The following is a 23,091-nucleotide window of genomic DNA, read 5'->3' on the forward strand; positions in this document are numbered from 1 at the left end:
TGAATTCTGAAAGAAAAATAAAACCTGGTGATGTCTGTACTGCTTCAGTGTGAATGTTCTGCCTGGAATACCTGGCACTAGTGGATATGACTATAAAAAGCTTTGGGAAGTGCATGTCCGAGCTGTCTTCTCCCACCTTGCCCCCTGCTCCTTTCCCATGTGCCTCCCCGCGTGTTTTCCCTCTCCCAGCTGTGTCACCCGGCCCTGCTGCTGCCGGGGTGTTACACCCTGCTCCTCTGATGCTTGCATGGAATTTCCACTTGTGGCCCAAATGTGCCTGTCTCACACATCTGCCTGGAAACACCACATGCAGCTGCTGAGCAGTTCCCTCAGCAGAACAGCAAACTTTCATATTTTTTTAATCCACCCCAAAAGCCAAGAAATCTTTACCAGCTAACACAGCCTTTGGCCCCGGTGCCGAAGGCAGAGGTCCAGGGGGTGCAGGCCAAATCCCTTCAGCTGGAAGGTATTGTGCTGTTGTTTATTTTGGAAGCACAGATGCAATTGATTCTTGTGTTCAGTCTTCTGGTGTCACCAGTTCCCAGGAATGAGATCTTGGCCTTGTGCATATAAGTGGAAAATATCCATAATTTTCAGTGAGATGGGGAGCCCATCCAAGTTCCCTCTGCGAACGGAGCTTCTTAGCAATGTGTTACTGTGTGTTCAGGATGGGATTTGGCTGAGGTGGAAATAAAACAACTGTTGACTTGTCTGCTAGCAGTGGTTTCTGTGATTTTTTGTGTGTTGGCGATATTTCCAGTGGGATTTAAGCGCTCCCATTGCCTCCCACTACTGTTTTGCTGAGGTAATTGTCTGTTTGATGGCTCGCAGCTTTGTCAGAATTACACAAACTTCTCACATGCTGGATTTTTGAACAAATACGTTGGTAAAAACATTATTTCTGAAAGTGAAAGTACATTGGTTAAAATTGTAATTGCGCTTTTCTGTTCAGAAATAATTGTCCTTTGAAATGTTCGACAAGCAAAGGAGTCACTCCAACACAAAAAGCTTGGTGTGTCTATTCTGGTAAGACAGGACACAATTTCATGAAGGTGCCCATCTTGGGAAGTGTTTTTGCTTCTTGCACCTGCTCCAAGGTGGCTAAAGCAAGGACAGGAGGGTGGCTGGTGGTTAAAGCCGGGCGGGGACAGGGACGCTGCTATTGCCTGTCCCCGAGCACGGTGACAGGAGCAGTTCTGGTTGAGGAGCAGGAGCCCTGAGCCGGGCAGAGCTAGAGGCGGGATGGATGAGCGGAGTGCACGGCGATAACAACAGGGCAGTGGGAGCGGGGCCGGCGTGGCTGGGCAGGGCAGGGGGGCTGAGGAGGGGGCAATCCCCGCCGGTGCCACGTTGCACCGGAGGTCCCCGCGCCCCGGGCTCGGCGCTCGGCGGGGCCGGGCAGGTGCGGGGCTGGCGCCGCTCCCCGGGCGGGGCGGGGCGGGCCGGGGCGGGGCAGCGCGGCCGCCCTCGGGCTCGGCAGCGGGGCCGAGCGGCGCCCGGGATGTTCAACCGGGCCGTGAGCCGGCTCAGCAGGAAGCGGCCGCCCTCAGGTAACGGGGACGGGGCAGCGACCCCCGGGCGAGCCCGCGGCCGCTCCCGCCGGGGCAGCGCCGGGCCGGGCTGTGGGGGTGAAGCGCGGGGCTCACGGCGGTCCCTGGGCCCCGCCGGAGCTCGGGGCCGCGGCCGGGGCTGCTCGGCGGCCGCTCTGCCCTCAGCGGGGCCGCGGGGGATGCGCGGCCGGGGCGCTTGGGGAGCAGCGCGGAAGGGGGAACTGGGCTCGGCTCCTCTGCTCGGGCTGGTGCCGCCGCAGCCGAGCTTCACTCGGAACTCCGCTGTTACCGGGCCGGGGCGGCAGCCCGGGACATCACAGCGTGCTTGTTCCTTCTCCAAATTGACTTTGAGGAGTTCGCCTGTGGAGGGTTCAAGCCGGAACGGGGATTTCCAGGCAGTAACAATGTAGGACAGCGCGGATCCCTCTGCAGCCAGGCGCTGTGACGCCGTTGGGTGTTTTGTATCCCCGGTGCTGCCAGTCTGTCGGTTCCGAGGGGTGATGTCTGACATCTGTCACTGCTGGGACATTTGGGGCAACAGTTGCAATCTCCAAATCCTAGAAAATAATGCTGTGTTTCATGGTGTGCAGGAAGAAGTTGCAATCTTTGTAAGAAAAGCCGAATGAGATCTTTGTCTAGAGTTGTTTGGATTTTCTGGGGTTTTTTTGGGTTGTTTTTTTTGGGAGGAGGGGGAGGAGGGCAGGCGGGGAAGGGGGTATTTTAAAGGCTATATGTCTGGTGAACACTTCCAGAGATGCTACAAAAGAGGAACGTCCCTTTAGTTTCCTTCCTTATAGTTAAAAGTGGAATCCAGTAGCCATCTGTTGCTAGAGACAGTCAAAAGAGGATGTTGAAGCTCGTGCTCTGAACACCCCACGCGTGAGAGGACAGCTCTGCTGTAGCAAAAAGGTCTAAAAATCAGCTGCTGCTAGGAAAAAACTGTTGTGCGAGGAGTCATCCGCTGATGCTTGGATACATGGAAAGTAAGGGAATTTTCCCTTTTCAGCTGCTTGCTAATGAAGTTTCCCACTGCTTCGTACCTTGGATTTATTAATTCCAGACTGGTGATTGTTGCTGGGTAGGCATTCTGGTGACTGTAGGACAAGACAAGGTACTCAGAGTGCTTTTAAAGTAATAATAAAGGCTCGTGGCTTGCAGATTTATGATCCAGGTGGATGAGGGGAGGAGTGGTCAGAAGTTCTTCAAAAAGAGATGGAAGTGGCTTTTCCTGTTGTACATCCATGCTTAAATGTGGAGTGAGGAATGTGCTGCTTGCATGGTGCTTTTGTCCTTGTGAGTGTTTGTGTGGCTGCTGTTTGTTAGGGGTGTGCAGGCAGGAGATGGGCAGGACAGGCAGCTGGAAGGGATGTGCTCAGCAGGACTCTGAGGGTGTGTGAGCCTGTGCTGCTCGATATGGGGCCACAAAGGCCACGGTATCAACAGCTGGAGAGTGGCAGCAGCTTGGGGAAGGGCTGCGGTGGGCAGTGCTTTGGGAGGCAGGGTGATCAGCGTGGCTAACTCAATTAGCCGTGTCCGAATCACTCCGCTTGATGGGTTCCCGCAGGTTTTTGCTCTTCATGCTTGTCAGAAACAAGGGCCAGGACTGTGAGTTCTGACCTGCAAAGTTGTACATATTGTGTTGATACCTCCTGGGATTTCAGCCCAAGTTCCTGTTTGGAGGATGCAAATATTTGGCATTTTTTGATAGCACCCTTCAGCTGATAATTACGGCGTTCTCAGCGCTGCTCTTACCGTTGTGCCGCGCACAAAGAGCCTTTATCTGCAGCCTGCTGCTGCAGTGCCATTGTGTGATGGCAAGGCAGCTCCTGCGAGCTTTCCCTCTAAAATAACGCTCCAGATAATGCAACTGGCTGAGCATGGAGTGCTCTGAAGAATGGTGCTGTTAAAAGAAGCACTCAATCATTTGCTGCGTTGGTAGGAGCAGCTGGCTGCTCCCCGCACGCCGTGCGAGCCGTGGCGGCTCTGAAGCACATTTCCAACTCAGTGGAAAGTTTGCTTCAGCAGAAACTCTTACAACTGAGCTCTGCTCTGCGTGCCTTGCTGCCTTTCTCTGCCTCTTGCTTCCTAGCCCATGCAAAAGGCAGCAGGCTCTGCTCTGAAATTTAATTAGCCTGTGATAATGTAATAAATGAACTGTGATGTAAGAAATGCAGTTGGCTTATTTATCATCTGATGCGTATTCTGTGCGTTGCTTTGACAGAAATATTGGTGGGAGAACTGCCATTTTGTGATGCCCTTTGTGATGCACAAAATTATCTCCCAGTTTTTAGTAACAGCAAATGTCTGCCTTCCTCATTTAAATGATCATACAGATGTATGTACATTTGGGATCTTGTTATTCAGTGGGATCAAGCTTGTTGTTTCCAAGGCTATATTACTTAACTTTGTCAGCAGATGATTTTAACAGGATCGAGTTGTCTTTTTATAAATATCAGAGATAAATAGGTGTCAGAAGGATCATTCATGTAACTACACTGCTGTATTTCCTCCTCAAATGAATTTTTTCAGACTCATTAACATGAACTTCAAGGAAAGTATAATTTTTAAGGTAATTTAGTAATAGCAATAGATTTGGGGATCAGCTTCTGGAGTCATTTGTGGGAAAAACCTCTTTCCTGTCCTTTAAAAAAAAAATCAGAAAATCACATATTAAATCTGCTGCATGAAACCAGCATGTGGAGCGGGAAGTTATGATCCTGACTGAGGGGATGCCAGGTCATTTTTGTATTAGAATAAATGCTGGTGATGGCATATTTAATGGGGTATAATAAAAATACCCAGCAGTTTTAATAGCCTCATAAAATTTCAGGGTGTTTCCTAGTGTCATGTGCAGCCTATTTATGTTTGTGCTGAAGGGGATGTTGATGTTTTGTGGTGGCTGCAGAGGAGCGCTGGACATGGGGATTACTTGGGTGGGCAGTGCTGGGAGCTGTAGGCTGGGCTGAGCTGGGATTGCACCTCTGGGATTGCCCAGCACCTGAGACACCCCTCAGCCTCTGCTCTGGGGACAGAAAGGAGGCCAGGGATAAATGGAATAAATGAGGTAAGGGGTAAATGGAAGGGTTGTAATGGACAGACAACCCTTGTCTCTGTGCCAAGGTGTTTTTTGGGTTGTGGGGAGCTGGTTAAGTGAGGAAATAAACTGAGTGACAGTGTTCTGTGCAGGGCTCAGCAGAATGGACAGCAGGACACTCATGTAGGTCCTCCCTTCTGAACCAAAACCAAATTCTGGTTTTGAAGTTAAGGCTGTAGGAGAAGAAGGCAGGGAAAAAGGGAGCAGAGGGAGTAGGGTTTGGAGGCTGACAAGGAGGAGAGAACATGAATGGAGGGGTAGAGTTGGGCTGTGCTGGGTGGGCTGGAAGTGAGAGGAAAATGGGGAAAATGATGATCAGGGAGGCTAGAGAATGGCCAGCAGTATAATGGAAGATCAGTCAAAGCAGCAGAAGAGAAGCAGATTGATGTATCCTGGGTTTCTGGAAGGATTTATCCTGGCCTTTGCCCACCAGGTTTTTTTTTAAGGTTTTCAAGGGGCTAGGTCTGCATTGGCTCATTGAAATGCCTGCTTTACCACTAAGTAATCATTAGTGTCCACTTCAGATTTGACTGGAAAAGACACACTGGAAATCAAATGTTGCCCCTTTGTGTTGTGTGGTTTAGCTCAGAGGGGGAATGGCCTGGCTCTGCAGCTGCAGAAAGAGCTGCCATCCCTCTCCCAGGTGAGCATGAACACGGCAGCACACCCAGCTCCTCAGAGGGCTTTGTGCTCTGCTGCAACACACTCGGCCATTCCCACTCCAACCTCACAGATTTTACTGAGATTGCATGCCCAAATACTTTGAGTCAGGTTTCTAAAACAAATTTTTCAAGTGCTAATCAAGAACCACATCCTTTTGCACGAAGGGGGGCAAACTGAGGCAGGGTTAGCTCGCTGTGCTGCTGTCACATGGGGAGGCTGCAGCTGTGGTTTGGAGACAATCCTTAGGCTCTGGCTCCTGACCTTTAAACTAGCAGAGTTTTTAAAACAAAATCCCCTCCCTGTCAAGGCAGAAGAGATGTTCATTCATTTAGAGCAGTTGGTGAAACAAGCAGACTCCACAGGTCCCCACCATCCAAAGCTCAGGAGCCTCTGCTGTCATGCCAATATTCTGTAAGGCTTTAACCTCGGTTTTATTTCCAGTCACCAGCTGGAAGGGGCATCTGCTAGTGTGTATTTAAATACAAATATTAACATATGTGTATTTCTGCATAGAGAGTTTTTTGAGATACTTAGTGAGGATTAGTTTCATGGTGAAAGAAGTGTTTTTAAAAGCAGAGCTTAAGCAGATGCAGATTTCCAGTAAGTTGGTAGGGAGAAATGAAGGAGTTATAAATAGAAGCTCTACTGGTTGCAGTAAGGGTTTTGTGCATCTCTCCAGTGCACAGTGACCTGAAGTGCAGCTCTTATCCTTCTGACATCCCTCCTGTGTTCCCAGGGCACTTTGTGTGTGAGAGGAGAGGAGGCTGAGCACTTTATGCCTGTGTTAGAGTTTTTCAGATGAGCAATAGCATTCCTGGAGCTTTTCCAAGTAATGGGGTTTCTGAAGGGTTTTTTGCCATTACCAGCCTTGAATGAAATGTACTTGTTCCTGGGATAGAGAAAATAGGAATTGTATTCCATCTTTCCTGTCTGTGAGAAGGCTGGCTGGCAGATCAGATGTGGCACAGTCCAGTACACCTTATGAAAGGAGAATTTCAGGGCTTGGAAACAGTAAAATCACCCTCTTGCCCAAAACCAGGCTGACTCAGCTGGAGTGATGCTCCTCTGCTGGGTGTATTTCCTCCCATTGGGCTGGATTAATATCTTGGACTGGTTCTCCTGCTAAACAAACCATTATTTTTCTTTCTTTCTCTGCTTTTACTGAGCATCCAGCTTCCAGTGATGATTTTCTTCTTAAAAATAAACTTCACATGTGTGACTGGCCAGAAGTTCCTTTAGAGAAGCCAACATTGTTGACAGTGCCAGAGCAGAATATGGACATTGGTGTGGTCATTGTGCTCCCCAGGCAGGAGGTGCTTGGACCCCTCTAAAGCAGTGACACTGCCTCCTTGCATGCTCATGAATTATGTGGCTGTAAGGAGTTTTTGCCTCCTTACAGGCAAAAATTCCTTATGCATGTATGTGTGTGTGTTCATTTTCTGTTTTATGGGGTTTCCTTTAAAGAGAGCAGCAGAAATCAGGAGTGCAGGGGGAAATGGGGGAGACATCCACGTGGCTGATACTTGCCTTTTTCTAAAGAAAATGCTGTTTTGTCCATTTTATTTTTTTTTCCAGAGATAAATGATGGTGAGGGCCACCCAAGCAGCAGCCACCAAGCCCTGAAGGGAACCTCGAAATGGGCCACGTCACTGGAGAACCTCCTGGAAGACCCAGAGGGAGTCAAACGCTTTAGGGTCGATATATTAAATATGGACTAAGCAAAATTCAGGGTTTAAGGGAGAATGAGCCTCAGCATGAAGGGTGCAGCTGTGCCAGCACTGTGAGCAGAGCACACATCCCTCTAGAGCTGCTGAGGTGGCTCCTTTTGCCCCCTGCCACTGCAGCCTGTGCTCAAAAGGCACTGGCAAGGCTTTTGGCTGCACCTTCCTAATGGGATCCATCCTCTCTTGCAAGGATTAACAAGTTGGATAAGCTGCAGTCCCTGAGCCACTGATCCCTCCTGGCAGGCATTATTTGTCACTGGGATCCTGGGCTCTCACTTCTCACACGTTGTCCTTAAGCCATGAGTTCCCAGGAGCAATCTGATGACTCCGTGGCTCTTGCTCTGTGTTTAGCAGCTCTACTGAAAATATTCCCTTTCAGTTTACTACAAAGTGTGGGCTGGTGCAGCTCAAAATGGCTTGAAGTTTAATTAGGTGAGGGTGGTGAGTTGGTGTTTCAAGGCCTTCTTGCCATGTTAGATGTAAGAATAGGAACTGCCTACTTCAAAGTGCTTTTGCCATGCTGTACTGATAAAATGCACTGGGATAAAATGGTTTCCTGCCAGACTGGTTTGAAAAAGTGAGGTAAACAAGAATAACAAAATGCTGATTTTAAATTCTTAAAAAAAAATAACACCAAAAAACCACCTCCAACTAATCTTGGTGCTGTTTAATTCCCGGCATTACTTAGTCTCTATTTTTTTAACACTTGAAAGAGAAAACTGATGATCTCAGAGCTATAAAAGTTTCAGTCATTATGTTTCATAAATAAATTTAATGTACATTTTCTCCCCTCCCTCACTTTTGGAGGAATGTGCTGTGTTTAAACAGCATAGAGAGCACAGCTACATCCTCTGCTTCAGTTTGTTTAAGTGAATTTATTGCCACTGATGATCCCATTTAGAAATACTGTTATTTGTAGAGATTTTACTCATTAAAAATGTCAGAAATGTGCTGCATGAGAATCCCAAGTGATTTGTGACTCTCATTAAAATGGTTCCTTTTACTCACCTGGGAACGAATTAATCTTTTTCTGGATTTCCCTTTGAGCAGTGGCTGTAAAAGTGCTCGAGTTATTTAAGGGAGGCTGAAGAAGCTGTTCCTGTTAGTTACTGATATGGTCTGAGATTAGATGGAGCCCATCCTCCTCCTGGAATGTGCTTTCAAAGAGCAGAATATCACAGTGTTCCATGTCAGCCCTGCAGATGCACAAATGCTTCTGTGACACTGGGCTGGGCAAACCCATGGTGAAGTTAATTGTAGGCAGCTTCTGGTGCTAACAGGGAAAAACAGCTGAGAAATTGGATCCTAACCTTTGTGGCTTTGTTTTTTCTCTTTCCTAGGAATTTTTAAAGAAAGAATTTAGTGAAGAAAACGTTTTGTTCTGGTTAGCATGTGAAGAATTTAAGAAGACACAGGGAAAAAAGCAGGTATGTTTCCTAAATAAATTCTGCTTGTCAACAAAGTTTCCTTAGCTGGAGCTAAAACATCTCTGTTGCATAATGTGCTTTGCATGAATGCAAATAAATATATTTGAAGAAATGGCACTAAAATCATCCTGGTGGAATTGTTTGGAAACAAATCCATTTCTATTTCAAATCAAAACAAAGTGCTGAAATTGTCAAGTTTCCCATGTTTTGAAAACTGAACTTTTTGTAGTTTCTAGGGAATAGCAAGAGTTTTATTAATTCAGTGATGCTGCATCATCTTGTTTGTAAATATGAAGATATTTCATTCAGAACTTTTTTAGAGCATAGCAGCTATTAGCTGGAAATTTACACCACTGTGCTGTCTTAGTGGAACATAAAAATAACAAATGGCCCTAACAAAAATATTTTACAGCACCAAAATGAAACATTTTGCCTTATCAAATTACAAGTTACAAAACATAAGGGGTCTGTTTAAACATTTTTACTTAAATATTTATCCAAATCAATGTATATCTGCAGAGTCTTTTCATTTTGATGACAGCTCTACCTTTCTAGTAGGAAATATTCTATTGGAAAATTTTTCAACCAGGCTCCTTCAGTAAGTTTTCTTCTACTGCTTTGATCTTGGCTTACATTTAGATCCACCAGGAGCAGAGGATCCACTTTCACATTTAGACTTTGAAGCCCACAGAGTCAGGCCTAAGATATGTACCATGTTTTGTTTGCTTGTTTCTCAAAATGTTTTTTGTGCTTTTTTTTTGTTTGTTTTATTGTTTTCTTGAGAAATTTCAAATTTATCTGATCTTTAAGAGCTCATTCTGTGAATATGGAATTAAGTAGAATCAAAACTCCAAGTGAGTATCTTTGTCCTTGAGTGTCAGACTCCTAAAGGTATTTTGTTTTGAAATCCCACTTTTATGCTTTTTATCTGAGGTAGCTCTTGTTGCCAAAGGGTACAATTGGCACCATGAGGAGGTGAGAGTGGGAAAATGCCCTTAAACCTCTTCCAAGTGAATCACAGAATTTCTGGGTTGGGAGAGACCTTCGAGATCATCGAGTCCAACCCAGCCCCAACCCCTCAGCTAAACCCTGGCCCCCAGTGCCACATCCAGGCTTTGTTAAACACACCCAGGGATGGGGACTGCACCACCTCCCAGGGCAGCCATTCCAGAGCTTTATCACCCTTTCTGTGAAAATCTTTTCCCTGCTATCCAGCCTGTATTTCCCTTGAGGCTGTGTGCTCTGGTTGTGTCAGTTCATGGAGAAAGAGCCCAGCCCCAACTGAGCTCTGAGGTGTTAGAACATGGGTAGGCCTCGATGGACTTAAAGGTCTCTTCCAACCTAGAAATTCTGTGATTCTGTGAGCACAGGCACCTTTCAGGAGCTGTGAGAGTGATGGGGGCAGCCCTGAGTCTCCTTTTCTCCAGGCTGAGCCCCCCCAGCTCCCCCAGGGTTCCTCTCAGGGTTTGTGTTCCAGCCCCTCTGGGTGTGCTCAGTGTCCCAAGGTCCTGCCCAAGCTGAGGGCCCAGAGCTGGGCACAGCACTCAGGGTGTGCCCTCACAGTGCCCAGGGCAGGGCAGAGTGACCTCCCTGCTCCTCTGGCCACTCCATTCCTGCTCCAGGCCAGCAGCCTTTGGCCTCCTTGGCCCCAGGGCACTGCTGGCTCCTGTCCATCTGTCTGTCCATCAGTGCCCCCAGGTCCCCTTGTGCCTGGGCATTGTTCACCCACACCATCCCCAGCCCAGAGCACTGCAGGGGTTATTGTGGCCAAAATGCAGGAATGGGCACTTGGACTTATTAAACTTCATCCTGTTAGACTCTGCCCATCCATCCAACCCTTCCAGGTCTCCCTGCAGAGCCCTCCTGCCTCCCAACAGATGGACACAGCTCCCAGCTCAGTGTTGTCCGTAAATTTTCTAATGAAATTTATTTACTTTATTTATTTTATTAATGAAATTTACTGATGAAAGACTCAATCCCCTCATCCATGTCACCAATAAAGATATTGAACAGAGCTGGCCCCAGCACAGAGCCCTGAGGGACACCCCTGGTGCCAGGCCCCAGCTGGGTGCAGCACCATCCCCACCCCTCTCTGGCCCATCCAGGCAGGTCTGAGCCCAGCACTGAGGGCTCCTGTGCCAGCCCTGGGCTGCAGCTTTCCCAGGAGTGCTGTGGGATTGGATGTGCTTGGAGGAACACCAGGAATGCCCAGGAACAGCAATCAGATAGGAGAGATGGGCTAGGAAAGGTGTTAAGAAGTGCAGGCATAAGAGGGCTGTGTCCAGACTGCAGATTCCTCTCTTAAAGTCAGTCAAATGTTGTCAGCTTAAACACTTTCCCAGCAGATTTTCAACAGCAAAAAAATTTCCCTGTCTTTCCAAACAATGCATTTTGGGTAGGGGAGTCTGCTTTCTGTAAATATCCTGTGTTTTGCACTGAAAAAAAATCCCCTCAAAACAATTTTGCTGGGTTTAGCTGTGAGGTTTTTTTGAGTATTGATAAATCCATAAAAATACAACAAAACTGGTTTTTTTTTGGCAAGAAGAGGGAAATGTTCAATTTGTCTGTGAACTTTGTAACATTTAGTAATTCCAGTTTTGTGTATTCAGCTGCTTCCCTCCCTCATTAAGGTCCAGGAATACAGAAAGTCTTGAGGAAAGAACAACCAGTCAGTCAACTTTTCTGTAAAGTCCCACGCTTTCAGTGGGATAATAATCATATTTTCCCTTGCTAAATAATTTCCATATTTCTAGCTGATTTAGGATTGCTAATTTAGGATGCCAGTAGAGAAAATGTTCAAGTGATGTACAGGGATAGGAGCTTGGTGAATCCTTCAATGAATTGCCAAATGAATGGACAGAGATTTAACTAGGTTCTATTTAGGTTAATTATCCAGTACCAGTCATTCCATAGTGTGGTCAGCCTGGAGTCTGGGGTTGCCCAAATTATTATAACTAAAGCCTGAATAAATGTGCTTTAGGATGACACAGACTTACAGTAAATTTTTGTAGCTACTGCTTATGGGTGGCTTTGTTTAGATAATTTACAAAGCTAGGAAAAGCACTAAAAATAGAAATCTTTCCAGTGTTTATGGTAGCATGGAGCGTGGATTTTTCTTCTGGAAGTGACTCTTGCAGAAGTGCCTTTTCATCTCTCCATTGTGCACACAGCATTCTAAAAACAGCTTTTTTACTTGTTTTGTAGCTCACTTCTCCTTAAAACTGGTTTCCCACACAGATTAGCTCACAGGCACTGAGGCTCTTGGTCAGATGAAGCTGATATCAATTTAACCCAGATTGGAGGAGTTCCAGGGAGGCCACGGAGATGCTCCAAGGGCTGAAGAAGCTCTGCTGCTCTGCTCTGGAGCCAGGCTGGGAGAGCTGGGGGTGGGCAAGAGGAGGCTCCAGGGACACTTTCCAGGGCCTAAAGGGGCTTGAAGAGAGCTGGGGAGGGACTTTGGGCACAGGAATGGAGGGACAAAACAAGGAAATGGCCTCAAACTGACATGGGGCAAGTTTAGATAAAGAGGAAAATTCTTTATGGAATAAAGAGAAGGAAATTCTTTAATGTGAGGATGGTGACACACTGGAACTGGTTTCCCAGAGAGGTGATCAGTGCCCCATCCTTGGAAATGTTCAGTGCCAGGCTGGATGGGCTCTGAGCAATCTGATCTAGTTGGGGATGTCCCCTGTCCCTGCAGGGGTTGGAAGTAGCTGAGTAATTTCAAAAAGTAACTTCAAACTTACTTTATCTCAAAATTAAAGTTATTTCAAACCCTAACCATTCCATGATGCTATGAATGGGATTTTCCCCTCCTATTTTTAAACTTTTCATTACTGGAGGTGAGAGCTCTGCTCTGGGCTTCTTCTTGGTCAATTTAAACCTTTCCAAAGGTCAGCATAGAGCAGTGGGTTAAGCATCCCTGGTGCCAGGGATATTTCTTGTTGTCCTTTCTCTGCCAGCCTGGGGCAGTGTTTGGGTTTGTAGAGGCTGCTGCTCCATCAGTGGATGAGTCAGGGAGCAGGGCAGATCTTTGGCAGCTGCAGAGCGAGGCAGCAGGCAGAGTGCATTGCTGCTCTAGGCAGGTTTATGGTGGGTTCAGCCCCCCTTCTTCTAGCAGAAAGGTACAAAGCTCCCCCTCAGCTTGAGACACATCTCTGTAACTCAAAAAAAAAAAAAATCCTTTAAAATTGAAGTTAAAATACAGATTTAATGTTTGGTGAAGTTTGAGAAAGCAATGGGGTCAAGTCAACTCGTAGCAGTGAGTTCTGCTGCCACCCTTGTGTTAGGGCATGAATTTAATTACTGAAATGGGAGTGGTGGGGATAAGGGAATGAAATTTAACTTAAATATTTTGTTGGAGTTAGACACATGTTGTTGCATTTGTGACTGTTAATGAAATAAACAACATGTCAGTCGTGCTGCTTCCCAGGGTTTAAATGTTTCTCCTCTTGCAGCCAAGCTTCAAAAATAAATTACAGATTGTAATAAATGAAAATAAATTGCAGATTGTAATAAATGCTTCCAACAACAGTGAATATTTTCAGCTATTGCTAAAACCCACCAAAATGTCCATGTTGAAGTTCTGTAGTGAATGATTCCAGAACAAAGCCCTGTATATTCAGGGGTTTCTTCTGTTGCTTCCCATGTGGAATGCAGCAAGGGTTGAGCAGGGCTGGGTGATGCTGCACAGCTGGAGCCTGGTCTGGTGAGCATCTGGGGCTCCCTTCACCTCGTTTGGGAGCCACACATGCTTGGGAGCTGAGCTTGACCCCAGGAAAGGAAGTGGGGAGGAATATTGGATGCACTGGAAATAGCGAGGGGGGTTTGCTGTGGACAGAACTTCCTACTCCAAATGGGAATCTGGCAGGGACACTGGGGAGAGCACACAGATGGAGCTGGGGACTGCCAGCACTCCTTCAATAACCACCTGTGAACAGGAGCCCAGTTTAAGAGCTGTTCCAGTCCCAGAGTCCCCTGAGCTGAGGCTGCTGCAGAGCAGAGAATGTCACCGAGCGAACAGGGACAATCTCTGCCTCCTCCACCTGAACCTGGCTCTGCCTGAGTGACATTTGGGGGGTGTATGAGCACACTGGCAGCTTTGACTGTTCTTTCTTTTTAAAGCAAATTATAAGCTGTAGTTAATCAGCTGCTGTGCTGCTGAAGCACAGAGCAGTTCTATTTGCAGCAGAACCTGTAACCTTCAGCTGAGCAAAATTTCCAAATTTCCCCACTGCTGTAAAGCCAGGTCCTCTGTGTCTCTGCAATGGCCTCCTCTCCCTACCACAGCTCTTTCACTTCCTTTCTTTGTTATTCTTCCTCACAAAATCCAAAGAGCCTCCCTGTTTCAGCAGCCTCCCACACAGTCCTGTTGTTCCTCTCCATGCTCTTTAAACTTCCCCACAGTTACTTCTAGTTTTGTGTTCCCTCTCCAGCCTCCCTCTGCTCCTTCTCTGTAGTGCCCAGCTTGCTCCTGTGTCCTTGGGCAAGCAGCTACATCTGCCTTGATTAGCCAGCAGCAGAGAACATCCTGGCAGTTCAAGCACAGCAGAGAACTTCTGACAGCAGCTTTTCCCTTGGTGCTTGTGCTGCTTTTCCTCTCCCTTTCTTTTCTCCTGCTGGTTTTCCATTGACTCAGCAGGAGGGTAATATTTTTCTCAGTCCTTTGCCCCTCTCTCAGGTATGGCTGAGATTGGACAGCAGGTTCAGAAGTCATTTGGGTGGCACTGGCAATACAATTACTCATGCAATAATAGCTGAAGGCCCCTTTGCTGTGCCCTCATTAGGACATTAACTTTGCCACTTGTAGCAGTCACACCTTTGATCCCTTGGATTAATTGGTCATTTAGAACAGAAGTGGCTGACCCAGTCCTCCCTGAGCTGTGAAACAAGTTGGAAATGGTTAAAAACAGTTCATTGTGACCTAATGCACTTGACAGGTAATGTTCTACCCACCAGATGAATAATGAGTTTTAAAAAGGAGCTCTAGAGCATGGGTGTCCCCTCCAGCAGTGAGAGTCCCCAGCTCTTTAGGCCTCCTGAATGCTCAAGCACATGCAGCTTTTCTTCCAATTACCCCTGAGTGTAAATGTACCTCAGCTGTAAAACATGGAAGTAATTCTGAGACTCCTTCATGGGCAGGATTTAAATGCTTCCTTCTTCAAGCCCCATCCCCATCAAAGGCACATCCCTTTGGCTGCTGTGGTTGCTCATTAGGGGCACCCTGGGGACCCTGCTGAGTGCCCAGGGCTCAGATGGCCCAGGGCAGCTGCTGGCTCTCAGCAGGCAGAATTCACATTGCAGCAGGGGCTGGGCTCTTGCCTGCCTTGGTTCTCCTCTCCCTCTCTGGCTTCCTCTCATCCAACCATCTGTTAAGGGGCCTTTCCTTGAACTTCAGCGGATTGTGGCCACTCACTGCTTTGAAGATGCTGGTGGGGTCAAGATGTTATTGCTGTTATTTGTTTGACAAGGGAAGAGCTCTGAAATAGGGCAAATACCAACAAACAGCTTTAGGCAGGTCAGGCCCTTATTTATCAACTCTCAGAGCCTATTGAGAGTCTTATCATTGCAAATTAGCCAAGCTGTTGCTGTTTTCTTAATTTGTTTTCTTCACTCTATTTTCCCTTGTAGCAAGTTCCCAGTTTTTCTTCCTCTGGGTTTCTTGCCCATACTGATGACCTGTTAGGAAAACCATTTGTCTCAAAAGCAAAGACAAGGTGCAGCTGATGATGCTGAGCAGTTTTTCACTGGCTGCTGAGATTCAAGCATCCCAACCTGCTGAATTCTGGCAGCTTTCACTGATCCCAGTGTAGCTTTTGGCCTGTTCCTCTTCCAGTACAAATGAACATAACACAAGTGAGATAAACCTGATGCAGACAACATTCCCACAGCAAATAACTCTTTAAATAAATGTCCTTTTGCAGATGCAGGAAAAAGCTAAAGAGATTTACATGACTTTCCTGTCCAGCAAAGCTTCCTCCCAGGTCAATGTTGAGGGGCAGTCCCGTCTGAGTGAGACCATCCTGGAGACACCTCACCCTCTCATGTTCCAGAAGCTCCAGGACCAGGTAAAGTTATTTATTTCAACAACACAGTTTCATTCATTTTTGTCTGGTTTTGGTGAGTTCTGCTTTCCAGCCATCATTGAACAGGTAAGCACAGAGCTGGGTTGTCCATGCTGGGGATATTAATGCAGCTGCTCTGAGATATTCCAGGTTCTTGGCCCCATCTCACTGCAACCAATTAATTAAGAGATTCAATACAATCATTCTAATTCCAGCTCAGGACCTTCCTGGACAACTGGCTGGAGTTTTCTCCAGGGTCCCTGCGTGGGTAGCATGAGAATCACCCAGACTAACTCAGAGCCTTTGTTTTCCTGTGTATTCACTTGTTCTGAGTCATTGCTGATGTTTGTTTCTGTAGTTGCCCCTGGTTTCCTTGAGAGCTCAAATTTCTTCATTTTACTTTGCTTTGGTATTTATCTTGATATGAATGTAGCACAGTTTGCTGAAAACCCTCCTCTTCTGCAACATGCAAGACTTAGAGGAGTTGGTTTCTGCTTTGCCTTTCCCTAAAGAACCTGGGAGGTCTGGTAGAAATTAGCAATTTTGCAGGCATGTCTTTAGGTGGTAAATTTTCTTGATATTCAGCTGATTTCAAAGCATAAGTTATGAAGTGAGTCATTCTTATCTGCAGCTTTCCAGCACTTGCAGTACTATTTTTAATTCCTGTACCATCCTCAGGACTACCTGTATTTTCCACTTGGCTCTTTCCTTTTGTGGAGAAACAGCTCAGTGATTTAAACAGGGTTTTCAGCCCATTTCAATCAGGTATTGAATACACTGGCTGGGGCACTTGGAGGGGTCTGAGGAGCAAAGATTCTGCTGTTTTTCAGGCAGATTCCAAGACATTACCAGTGGAAATACCTGAAATCCAATTTCCATGTCAAGAAACAGAGTTTTTAATGGAAAAAGTTCTGACCTGGGGAAAGGGAAGGAGCTGTTCTGGTAGATCTTAGCTCTGCAGTTCAGGATGAGTGGAGCTGGAGAGAACCCTGGAGTTAAAATATTTGCTGTTTATAAATGACATGCACATGGAGAGCCAAGGATCAGCAATACCTGAACTGGAAACACACTGGGCTAGTGGTGGAGGAATCCCTCTAGTGTGGGAAGAAAATCTGTGAGCTTTTAAAAACAAATGCAGAGCATTTATGGGTCATTGCAAGTTTCCAGTCCTTGAAGCTACTGTTTATTGCTGTTAGATAATGGCTCAGAAGAGTTATGGTCTTCTCCAGCTTTCAATCCTTATAAAGTTATGAGGAGTGGTGTAATTTGTTCTCTGAGGAGCAGAGCTGAGCACTGCTGGCACTGTGGGTTTGGAGGAGAAGAAGGCAGAGCTGGGAGGCCACAGCCTGGTGTTCAGCAGTGCTGGTAACAGGAGCTTCATTCTGCAGAGAGCTCCTGGTTTGACTGGGGACACTGGTGGGGTTGGCTGGGGACACTGGTGGGGTGTCTCTGCTGCCCATGCGCTGCCCCAGCTGCCCCCAGAGAGTCCCTGGTTTAACTGGGGACACTGGTGAGGTGTGGCTCTGCCCATGGGGTGATCCCAGCTGCCCCCAGAGAGCTCTGGTTTAACTGGGGACACTGGTGGGGTTGGCTGCTGCTCATGAGGTGACCCCAGAGAGCTCCTGGTTTGACTGGGGACACTGGTGGGGTTGGCTGGGGACACTGGTGGGGTGTCTCTGCTGCCCATGGGGTGGCCCCAGCTGCCGCCAGAGAGTTCCTGGTTTAACTGGGGACACTGGTGAGGTGTGGCTCTTTTCCCTTGGTGCTTGTGCTGCTTTTCCTCTCCCTTTCTTTTCTCCTGCTGGTTTTCCATTGACTCAGCAGGAGGGTAATATTTTTCTCAGTCCTTTGCCCCTCTCTCAGGTATGGCTGAGATTGGACAGCAGGTTCAGAAGTCATTTGGCAGAAGTCATCCACAGCCCATGGAGTGATCCCAGCTGCCCCCAAAGAGCTCCTGGTTTAACTGGGGACACTGGTGGGCTGTGGCTGATGCCCCTAGAGAGCTCTTGATTTAACTGGGGACACTGGTGGGGTTTGGCTGCTGCTCATGAGGTGACCCCAGAGAGCTCCTGGTTTCACTGGGGACACTGCTGGGGTTGGCTGGGGACACTGGTGGGGTGTCTCTGCTGCCCATGCGCTGCCCCAGCTGCCCCCAGAGAGCTCTGGTTTAACTGGGGACACTGGTGGGCTGTGGCTGCTGCCCCCAGAGAGCTCCTGGTTTAACTGGGGACACTGGTGGGATTGGCTGCTGCCCCCAAAGAGCTCTGGTTTCACTGGGGACACTGGTGAGGTGTCTCTGCTGCCCATGGAGTGGCCCCAGCTGCCCCCAGGCCATTTCTTTGTGCTGGATGGAATGGGATGAGAGTGGATCACAGAACCCCACTTACTCCAGAATGCTTCTTGGGCAAATGTTCCTGCTCCACCAAGCAGTGAGAGGAGGAGGAGGAGGGAGGGGGAAAAGAGGGTTCTGCTTTGGCACACGATTGGGAACTCTGCTCTGTGTATTTGGCTGCCCAGACTGCACAAGATCTTCATCTTCAATGCTCTTTCTCTCTGGGAGATGCTTTAAGTGATACCAGGAGCAAGAGGGGTCTAAGTTCTTAACACAGGCATGATGTTTTAACAGGAAATGTCTTCCTCACAATATTTTTTCCCCTTGAGCTTGTTGAATAAATTTAATTATATTGTAGTTAGCCAGTGCCAGGAGGGATAATCTGACTTTGCTAATTCAGGAAGAGTTCAGACCCTGAAGATCAGGCACTACACTGAATGGGTGTTTTGGGATTTTTTTTCATATTCCAATATGTATCTTTAATAATATTTCCACAGTTTTAGGCAATAACTTAAATATTTAAACATGTAAACAAGCACTGGTTAGTAAAATCCAGTAAATTGCTGGTTAGTAATTTACTTGCAAGGGAGCTATTTCAGCAAATGCACAGACAAGGACAGTCAAATTTTAGGTGTTTGGCTGTATCTGTCCAGGTTCCTCAAGGATGTGAAATGAAAAAGCAGTTTGAGATTGGTTTTTTCCTCCTAGCAGAGAGCTGTGTTAGCTGATTGTGCTGTCATTTACAAGTGAGGCCTGTAAAGGCAAAGCTGGGTTATCCACACATGGAGTAGGCACATCTGCAGGTGAGAACCCAGGAATTTGTCTTGGAAATTCAGTTATTCTGAGTATCAAAAAAAATAATCTGTCCTGAACCATGACTCAGAGAGGCTCCACCAGTGAAATAACAGACTGAGGGTGAGGCTGGCTTTGGTTTTGCCTCAATTATAGTTTTGAAGTTTACTTTTTTCCCTTCCCCTCTGTTTCAACACCAAGCAAAATATAGTCCTGACCTTGACACCTGAACAGATTCCAGGCTTCTCTCCCAACCCTTTTGTTTTCAGAAAACTCCAAAAGAAAAAGGGTTTTGTTGTTTTGTTTTTTTGTTTTGGTCTGCAGTGGGTATAAATAGAAGAGCAGAAGTGATGCTGAGGGATGAGCCTGAGCTCAAGCCCTGGGAGACAAAAGCTGTGCTTGGGGCTGACTTTGTGTTTCCATGCTGGCTGTGAGAAGCTCTTGGCCTGGTGAAAAGTGTAATTACACAAGTTTAACCCACCAGCAATTTAAACCCACATTTTAACTGGCAAAGCACATCTGTACCAGGTCAGCTCTTTGTGGCAGGTTCCTGCAACATTTCTCATCTGGCCTGAGACCACTCTTGGCATGCTGCCCCTTGGAGAGCTGCAAGTGTATTTCTTTAAAATGTAATGCTCTACTACAGACAGAACATTGTACAGACAATACATTGGAATTAAAGCATCCTTCTCACTGAAAATCTCATTTTGCTGAGCTCATTTGCTTTGTATTTTCCCTCCTCTTCCCAGATATTCAACCTCATGAAGTATGACAGCTACAGCCGCTTCCTGAAGTCAGACATCTTCCTAAACCATAAGAAGAGTGAGGAGCAAGAGGAGAACTCCCCAGAGGCTCAGACTGCAGCTAAAAGAGCATCAAGAATTTACAACACATGAGACACAATGGATCTCCTCAGGAGAGGCCCTACAATAAGGAAATTACACTCAGGAACAGTCTAGGTTCATAGCAGTTGCATTTAGGGCTTGGAAAGCTCAGAACATTTTTAGGAGATACTTACCTTCTTAATTGCTTGAATGACTAATTGTTTTTGCATGATAGCTATTAACCAAGCACCCATGGAAGGACTGTTCCCCAGCTAAAATGCTGAGGTATTCCTCCCTAGCATGAATTTCCTTTCATACTTCACAAGTTAAAATGCTTTCAGTTCTTTTATTTTCCTTTGTGAGGCATCTTGGTGATGAGAAACGGGAGATAGCGTGGTTGGGTTTTTATTTTTGCCTTGTAATTTTTATTTGGGACTAGCTTTTACATCCTGAACTGCTGGGAGAAGCAGCTGAGGAGAACGTTTCACATTAGTTTGTGGGTGAGTCATTCACAGCTAATTTAATCATAAAGGGACAGCATCTTTCAGGGTTAAGCTCAGTAGAATCCAATCCCTTCCTGTGTTACTTTGTTCTATCAGGGTGATGTCTGTTTTGCTTTGCCTTTATTGCTGAATCAAAACACTTCCCTAGTCATGATTTTCATTTTTGTATCTCCTAAATTTCCCCTTTTTTTGCAGTAGACAATCACCTTCTTCAGAGGATGGGAGAGCCTCTATTCCCTTGGGAGCAAAGGCTCTAAAAGAGGCAGAATCTCTGAAGAACTCCTAACTGCCATTAGGAAATGTGACAGCAAATGAGTAAATGTCCCTCTCAGGGCACACTGGTCTCAGCAAGGCTTGGCTTTGTCCCTCATACCAGTGTGACATCAGATGCTGCTATCAGGAAGCATCTGGTCTCTCCCAGGTCTCCTGACCAATCCTGCTCTGGGCACCAACTGTGCTTTGGCAAAGGACCAGCACACCAAATCTGCTTTTGTTTTACTCTTTTTTTTTTTTTTTTTTCCTGCTAAAATCACCCTGCAGAATTTTTTTTTGCCCCACTCAAATATTTCAGGGTTTCCTAATTGTGATTTTGGAGAGCTGCAGTGGAACAGGGAGTTGGGTTTGGGGTTCAGCCACTCTCACATCAAGCTCAAGTGCAAGGGGAGTTTATTTCTGCCCTGTGCAGTCAAAGATTGGTGGAAAAAGACCAATTCCCATTCCCAGTGAGCATTCCATGTTGTCCTGGGAATGTGTCAGCACTGCAAAGCACATTTTGCCATAGAGTTTTTCATGTGTTCATGTATTTTTTTGATTAATTCACTGCAGTTGTTACTAAATTGCAGTTAAAGCTGGGAAAGTGTATTAGCTACTTGCTCTATTTACAAGCTTCACAGCTGTAGTCTGGCTGTTTCCCACTCTCTCATTATTTACTCTTCCAATTTTTGCACTGCTTGTCTTGAACTTTTGTTTATGTGCTGGCTAATCTAAATGCACAGTTAGCTTTTGAACATTTTGTACTTATTTTTTTTTGTCAGAAAGGCCAGATATGTTTCATACATTGCTGTCACAATCAATGTTTAAAAATCTAAGTCTAGTTTGTCATTTTTGAGAATGCAGACTCACTTGGTAGACTTGATTATTTCTTTTAACTCTGAGCCACTCTTGCAGGTATTATGTAAAGGAAGTTTTTTCCATGAGCTTTTCCCTAGTTAAAAGTGGGCATGGAAGTTCTGATTCTTCCCCTAAAGCTCCATACCCTGTTCATTTTTAGGAAAACAAAGAAAGAAGAGGTCAGTGCCTCCACAATATGCATGTTGTAAGGTGTAATTCTTATGCACTGAGTTAATGTTCTTTTTTATGCTCTTGAAAGATTTAATGGTGAAGTCCTATTACTTCAGGCACTTTCAGTGGTATTTGACCTCATGCTTAAGCTGTATTTCAATGTTTTACTGAATAAGAATGAACTAAACATGTGCATGAATCTTTTTTTTTTTTCTTTTTTTCCTCTGCTGAGGCCTTGGAAATGGGACCATCCAGTTCTGGACTTGCCAACTATTTGTAATCTCAGGATTACCTCTTTTGAAAATCCTCTGTAAAAACAAAACTCTTAATGCCTGCCACAGCAGAGGACAGAACTTCTGATAGCATTGAAGCCCTTGGGAGTGGGCAGCTCAACCAGTTTAGGATGTGGGATTTGTATTTTCCCAGTGTTTGCTGCATTAGTCTTAGTGATACTGAAAAATTCAGCATGGGGCCATTCATGGGAAAGATGCAGAACGAGCTCTTACCACATTCATCACATGGATGCACACTAGATTCATTTTTAATCATATTGATTTTAAAAATGCATGAGCAAGGCAGGAGAGTCTTTGACTGTCATGTTTTAAAAGGGTAATAATAGAAAACAAAACCAGGAGCCTTATGAACAAAGGTGGGGTGTTAAAGAGAGACAATAAGTTTGTAGCTGCTTATGAACAATATTTCCTTGGCAATATGTTCCCTTTCAGGTACTGTCTTTGCTTGCTCAGAGCAAATGCCCCACATGAGTAGACACAAAGGTGCTTTACACTACCACAGGATGAAAGTTACTTATTAAGAAATGGAAATGGATTTTTCAGCAGCATCTCTAATCCTATCATGTTTATTTCAGTACCTATTATGTTCCTAACCTAATGTACCTTAACCCACAAAATTCTTCATCTTTGAGTTGCTCTTTTACCTCAGAGGTAAAAAGTTATTGCACCATTCTCTTTGTGGTGCCTGGGTTTGTTTGATTTCTCTACAACACCCACAAGTAGACTTGGAATGTGCAGAAAGCAAAGATGTTTTTCCTATTCATTAGATTATCTGCATTTTTCAGTAAAAGGGCAATCAAATTAAACCCATGCAAGCAGATGCCTGTAATTGCAATTTGTGTATATGTGGGGAAAATTGGTATTATTACAAACTTGCTCCTGGAAAGAGGTGACACTTGCTCCATGTGGCACAGAACAACTCACACAGACAGAACTGTTTCCCTGGGAGTAAATCCTTATTCCAGGAACAACTGTAAACACTGCATCCACCCTCAGGCTGTAAGTGGGTGCTCAGAGTTGCTTCATGTAGAGATTAAAGATAGGATCTACTCCCTCTCATAGAAAGTACACTGAAGGTATGAGCACACAAAACAAGCAAGAGAAGTTTCATGCCTGATTGCATGCCTTAAACTCTACCCTATTTTGTGTTTCTCAGCTGAAAAATAAAAAATACTCTACAAATACACCAAATCTGTGTGCTGACAGGTGTTTTATGTTCTGAACAGAGTTTGGGTTGAGATGGCTCCGTGTCCCATGATGATCCCATTTTCAGCTCTCACAGTTTACACTCTGCCCTGGTGTGTGGGTTTTTTTTCCTTGGAAGAAGGAATGGCACAGTGGGGCTCACTTCTGCCTGGGCTCTGAACAAATTGCAGTAAGTCAGGGGAAGATGGACAAGAGAAGATGCTTTTTGTACCTGCTCCATCTGCCTGGGCTCTGAACAGATTGCAGTAAGTCGCTTGCACAGGGGAAGATGCTTCTTGTGCTCCATCTCCATTTCTTTTGTTCCTGCTGCATTTCTTTCATTGCACTGGTGTGGAGAA

General features: G+C 45.9%; 1 protein-coding gene across 2 annotated transcripts; it reads left to right on the forward strand.

The window, feature by feature from the left end:
• Positions 1-1,426: 1,426 nt before the first annotated feature.
• RGS10 (regulator of G protein signaling 10) lies at positions 1,427-22,738 on the forward strand. Of its 2 annotated transcripts, XM_064716653.1 has the most exons (6): positions 1,427-1,550; positions 2,333-2,533; positions 6,883-7,001; positions 8,372-8,458; positions 15,382-15,525; positions 19,396-22,738. In XM_064716653.1, exons 2-6 carry the CDS (start codon positions 2,515-2,517, stop codon positions 19,540-19,542), a joined length of 516 nt encoding a protein of 171 aa, XP_064572723.1. In that variant the 5' UTR covers positions 1,427-1,550; positions 2,333-2,514; the 3' UTR covers positions 19,543-22,738. The 2 variants fall into 2 exon arrangements, with proteins under 2 accessions (XP_064572723.1, XP_064572722.1); XM_064716652.1 differs by lacking the exon at positions 2,333-2,533 and having other exon boundaries at positions 1,452-1,550.
• Positions 22,739-23,091: the final 353 nt, after the last annotated feature.

The sequence above is a fragment of the Zonotrichia leucophrys genome, chromosome 6 (assembly GCF_028769735.1).
Source record: "Zonotrichia leucophrys gambelii isolate GWCS_2022_RI chromosome 6, RI_Zleu_2.0, whole genome shotgun sequence".
Classification (NCBI taxonomy): domain Eukaryota; kingdom Metazoa; phylum Chordata; class Aves; order Passeriformes; family Passerellidae; genus Zonotrichia; species Zonotrichia leucophrys.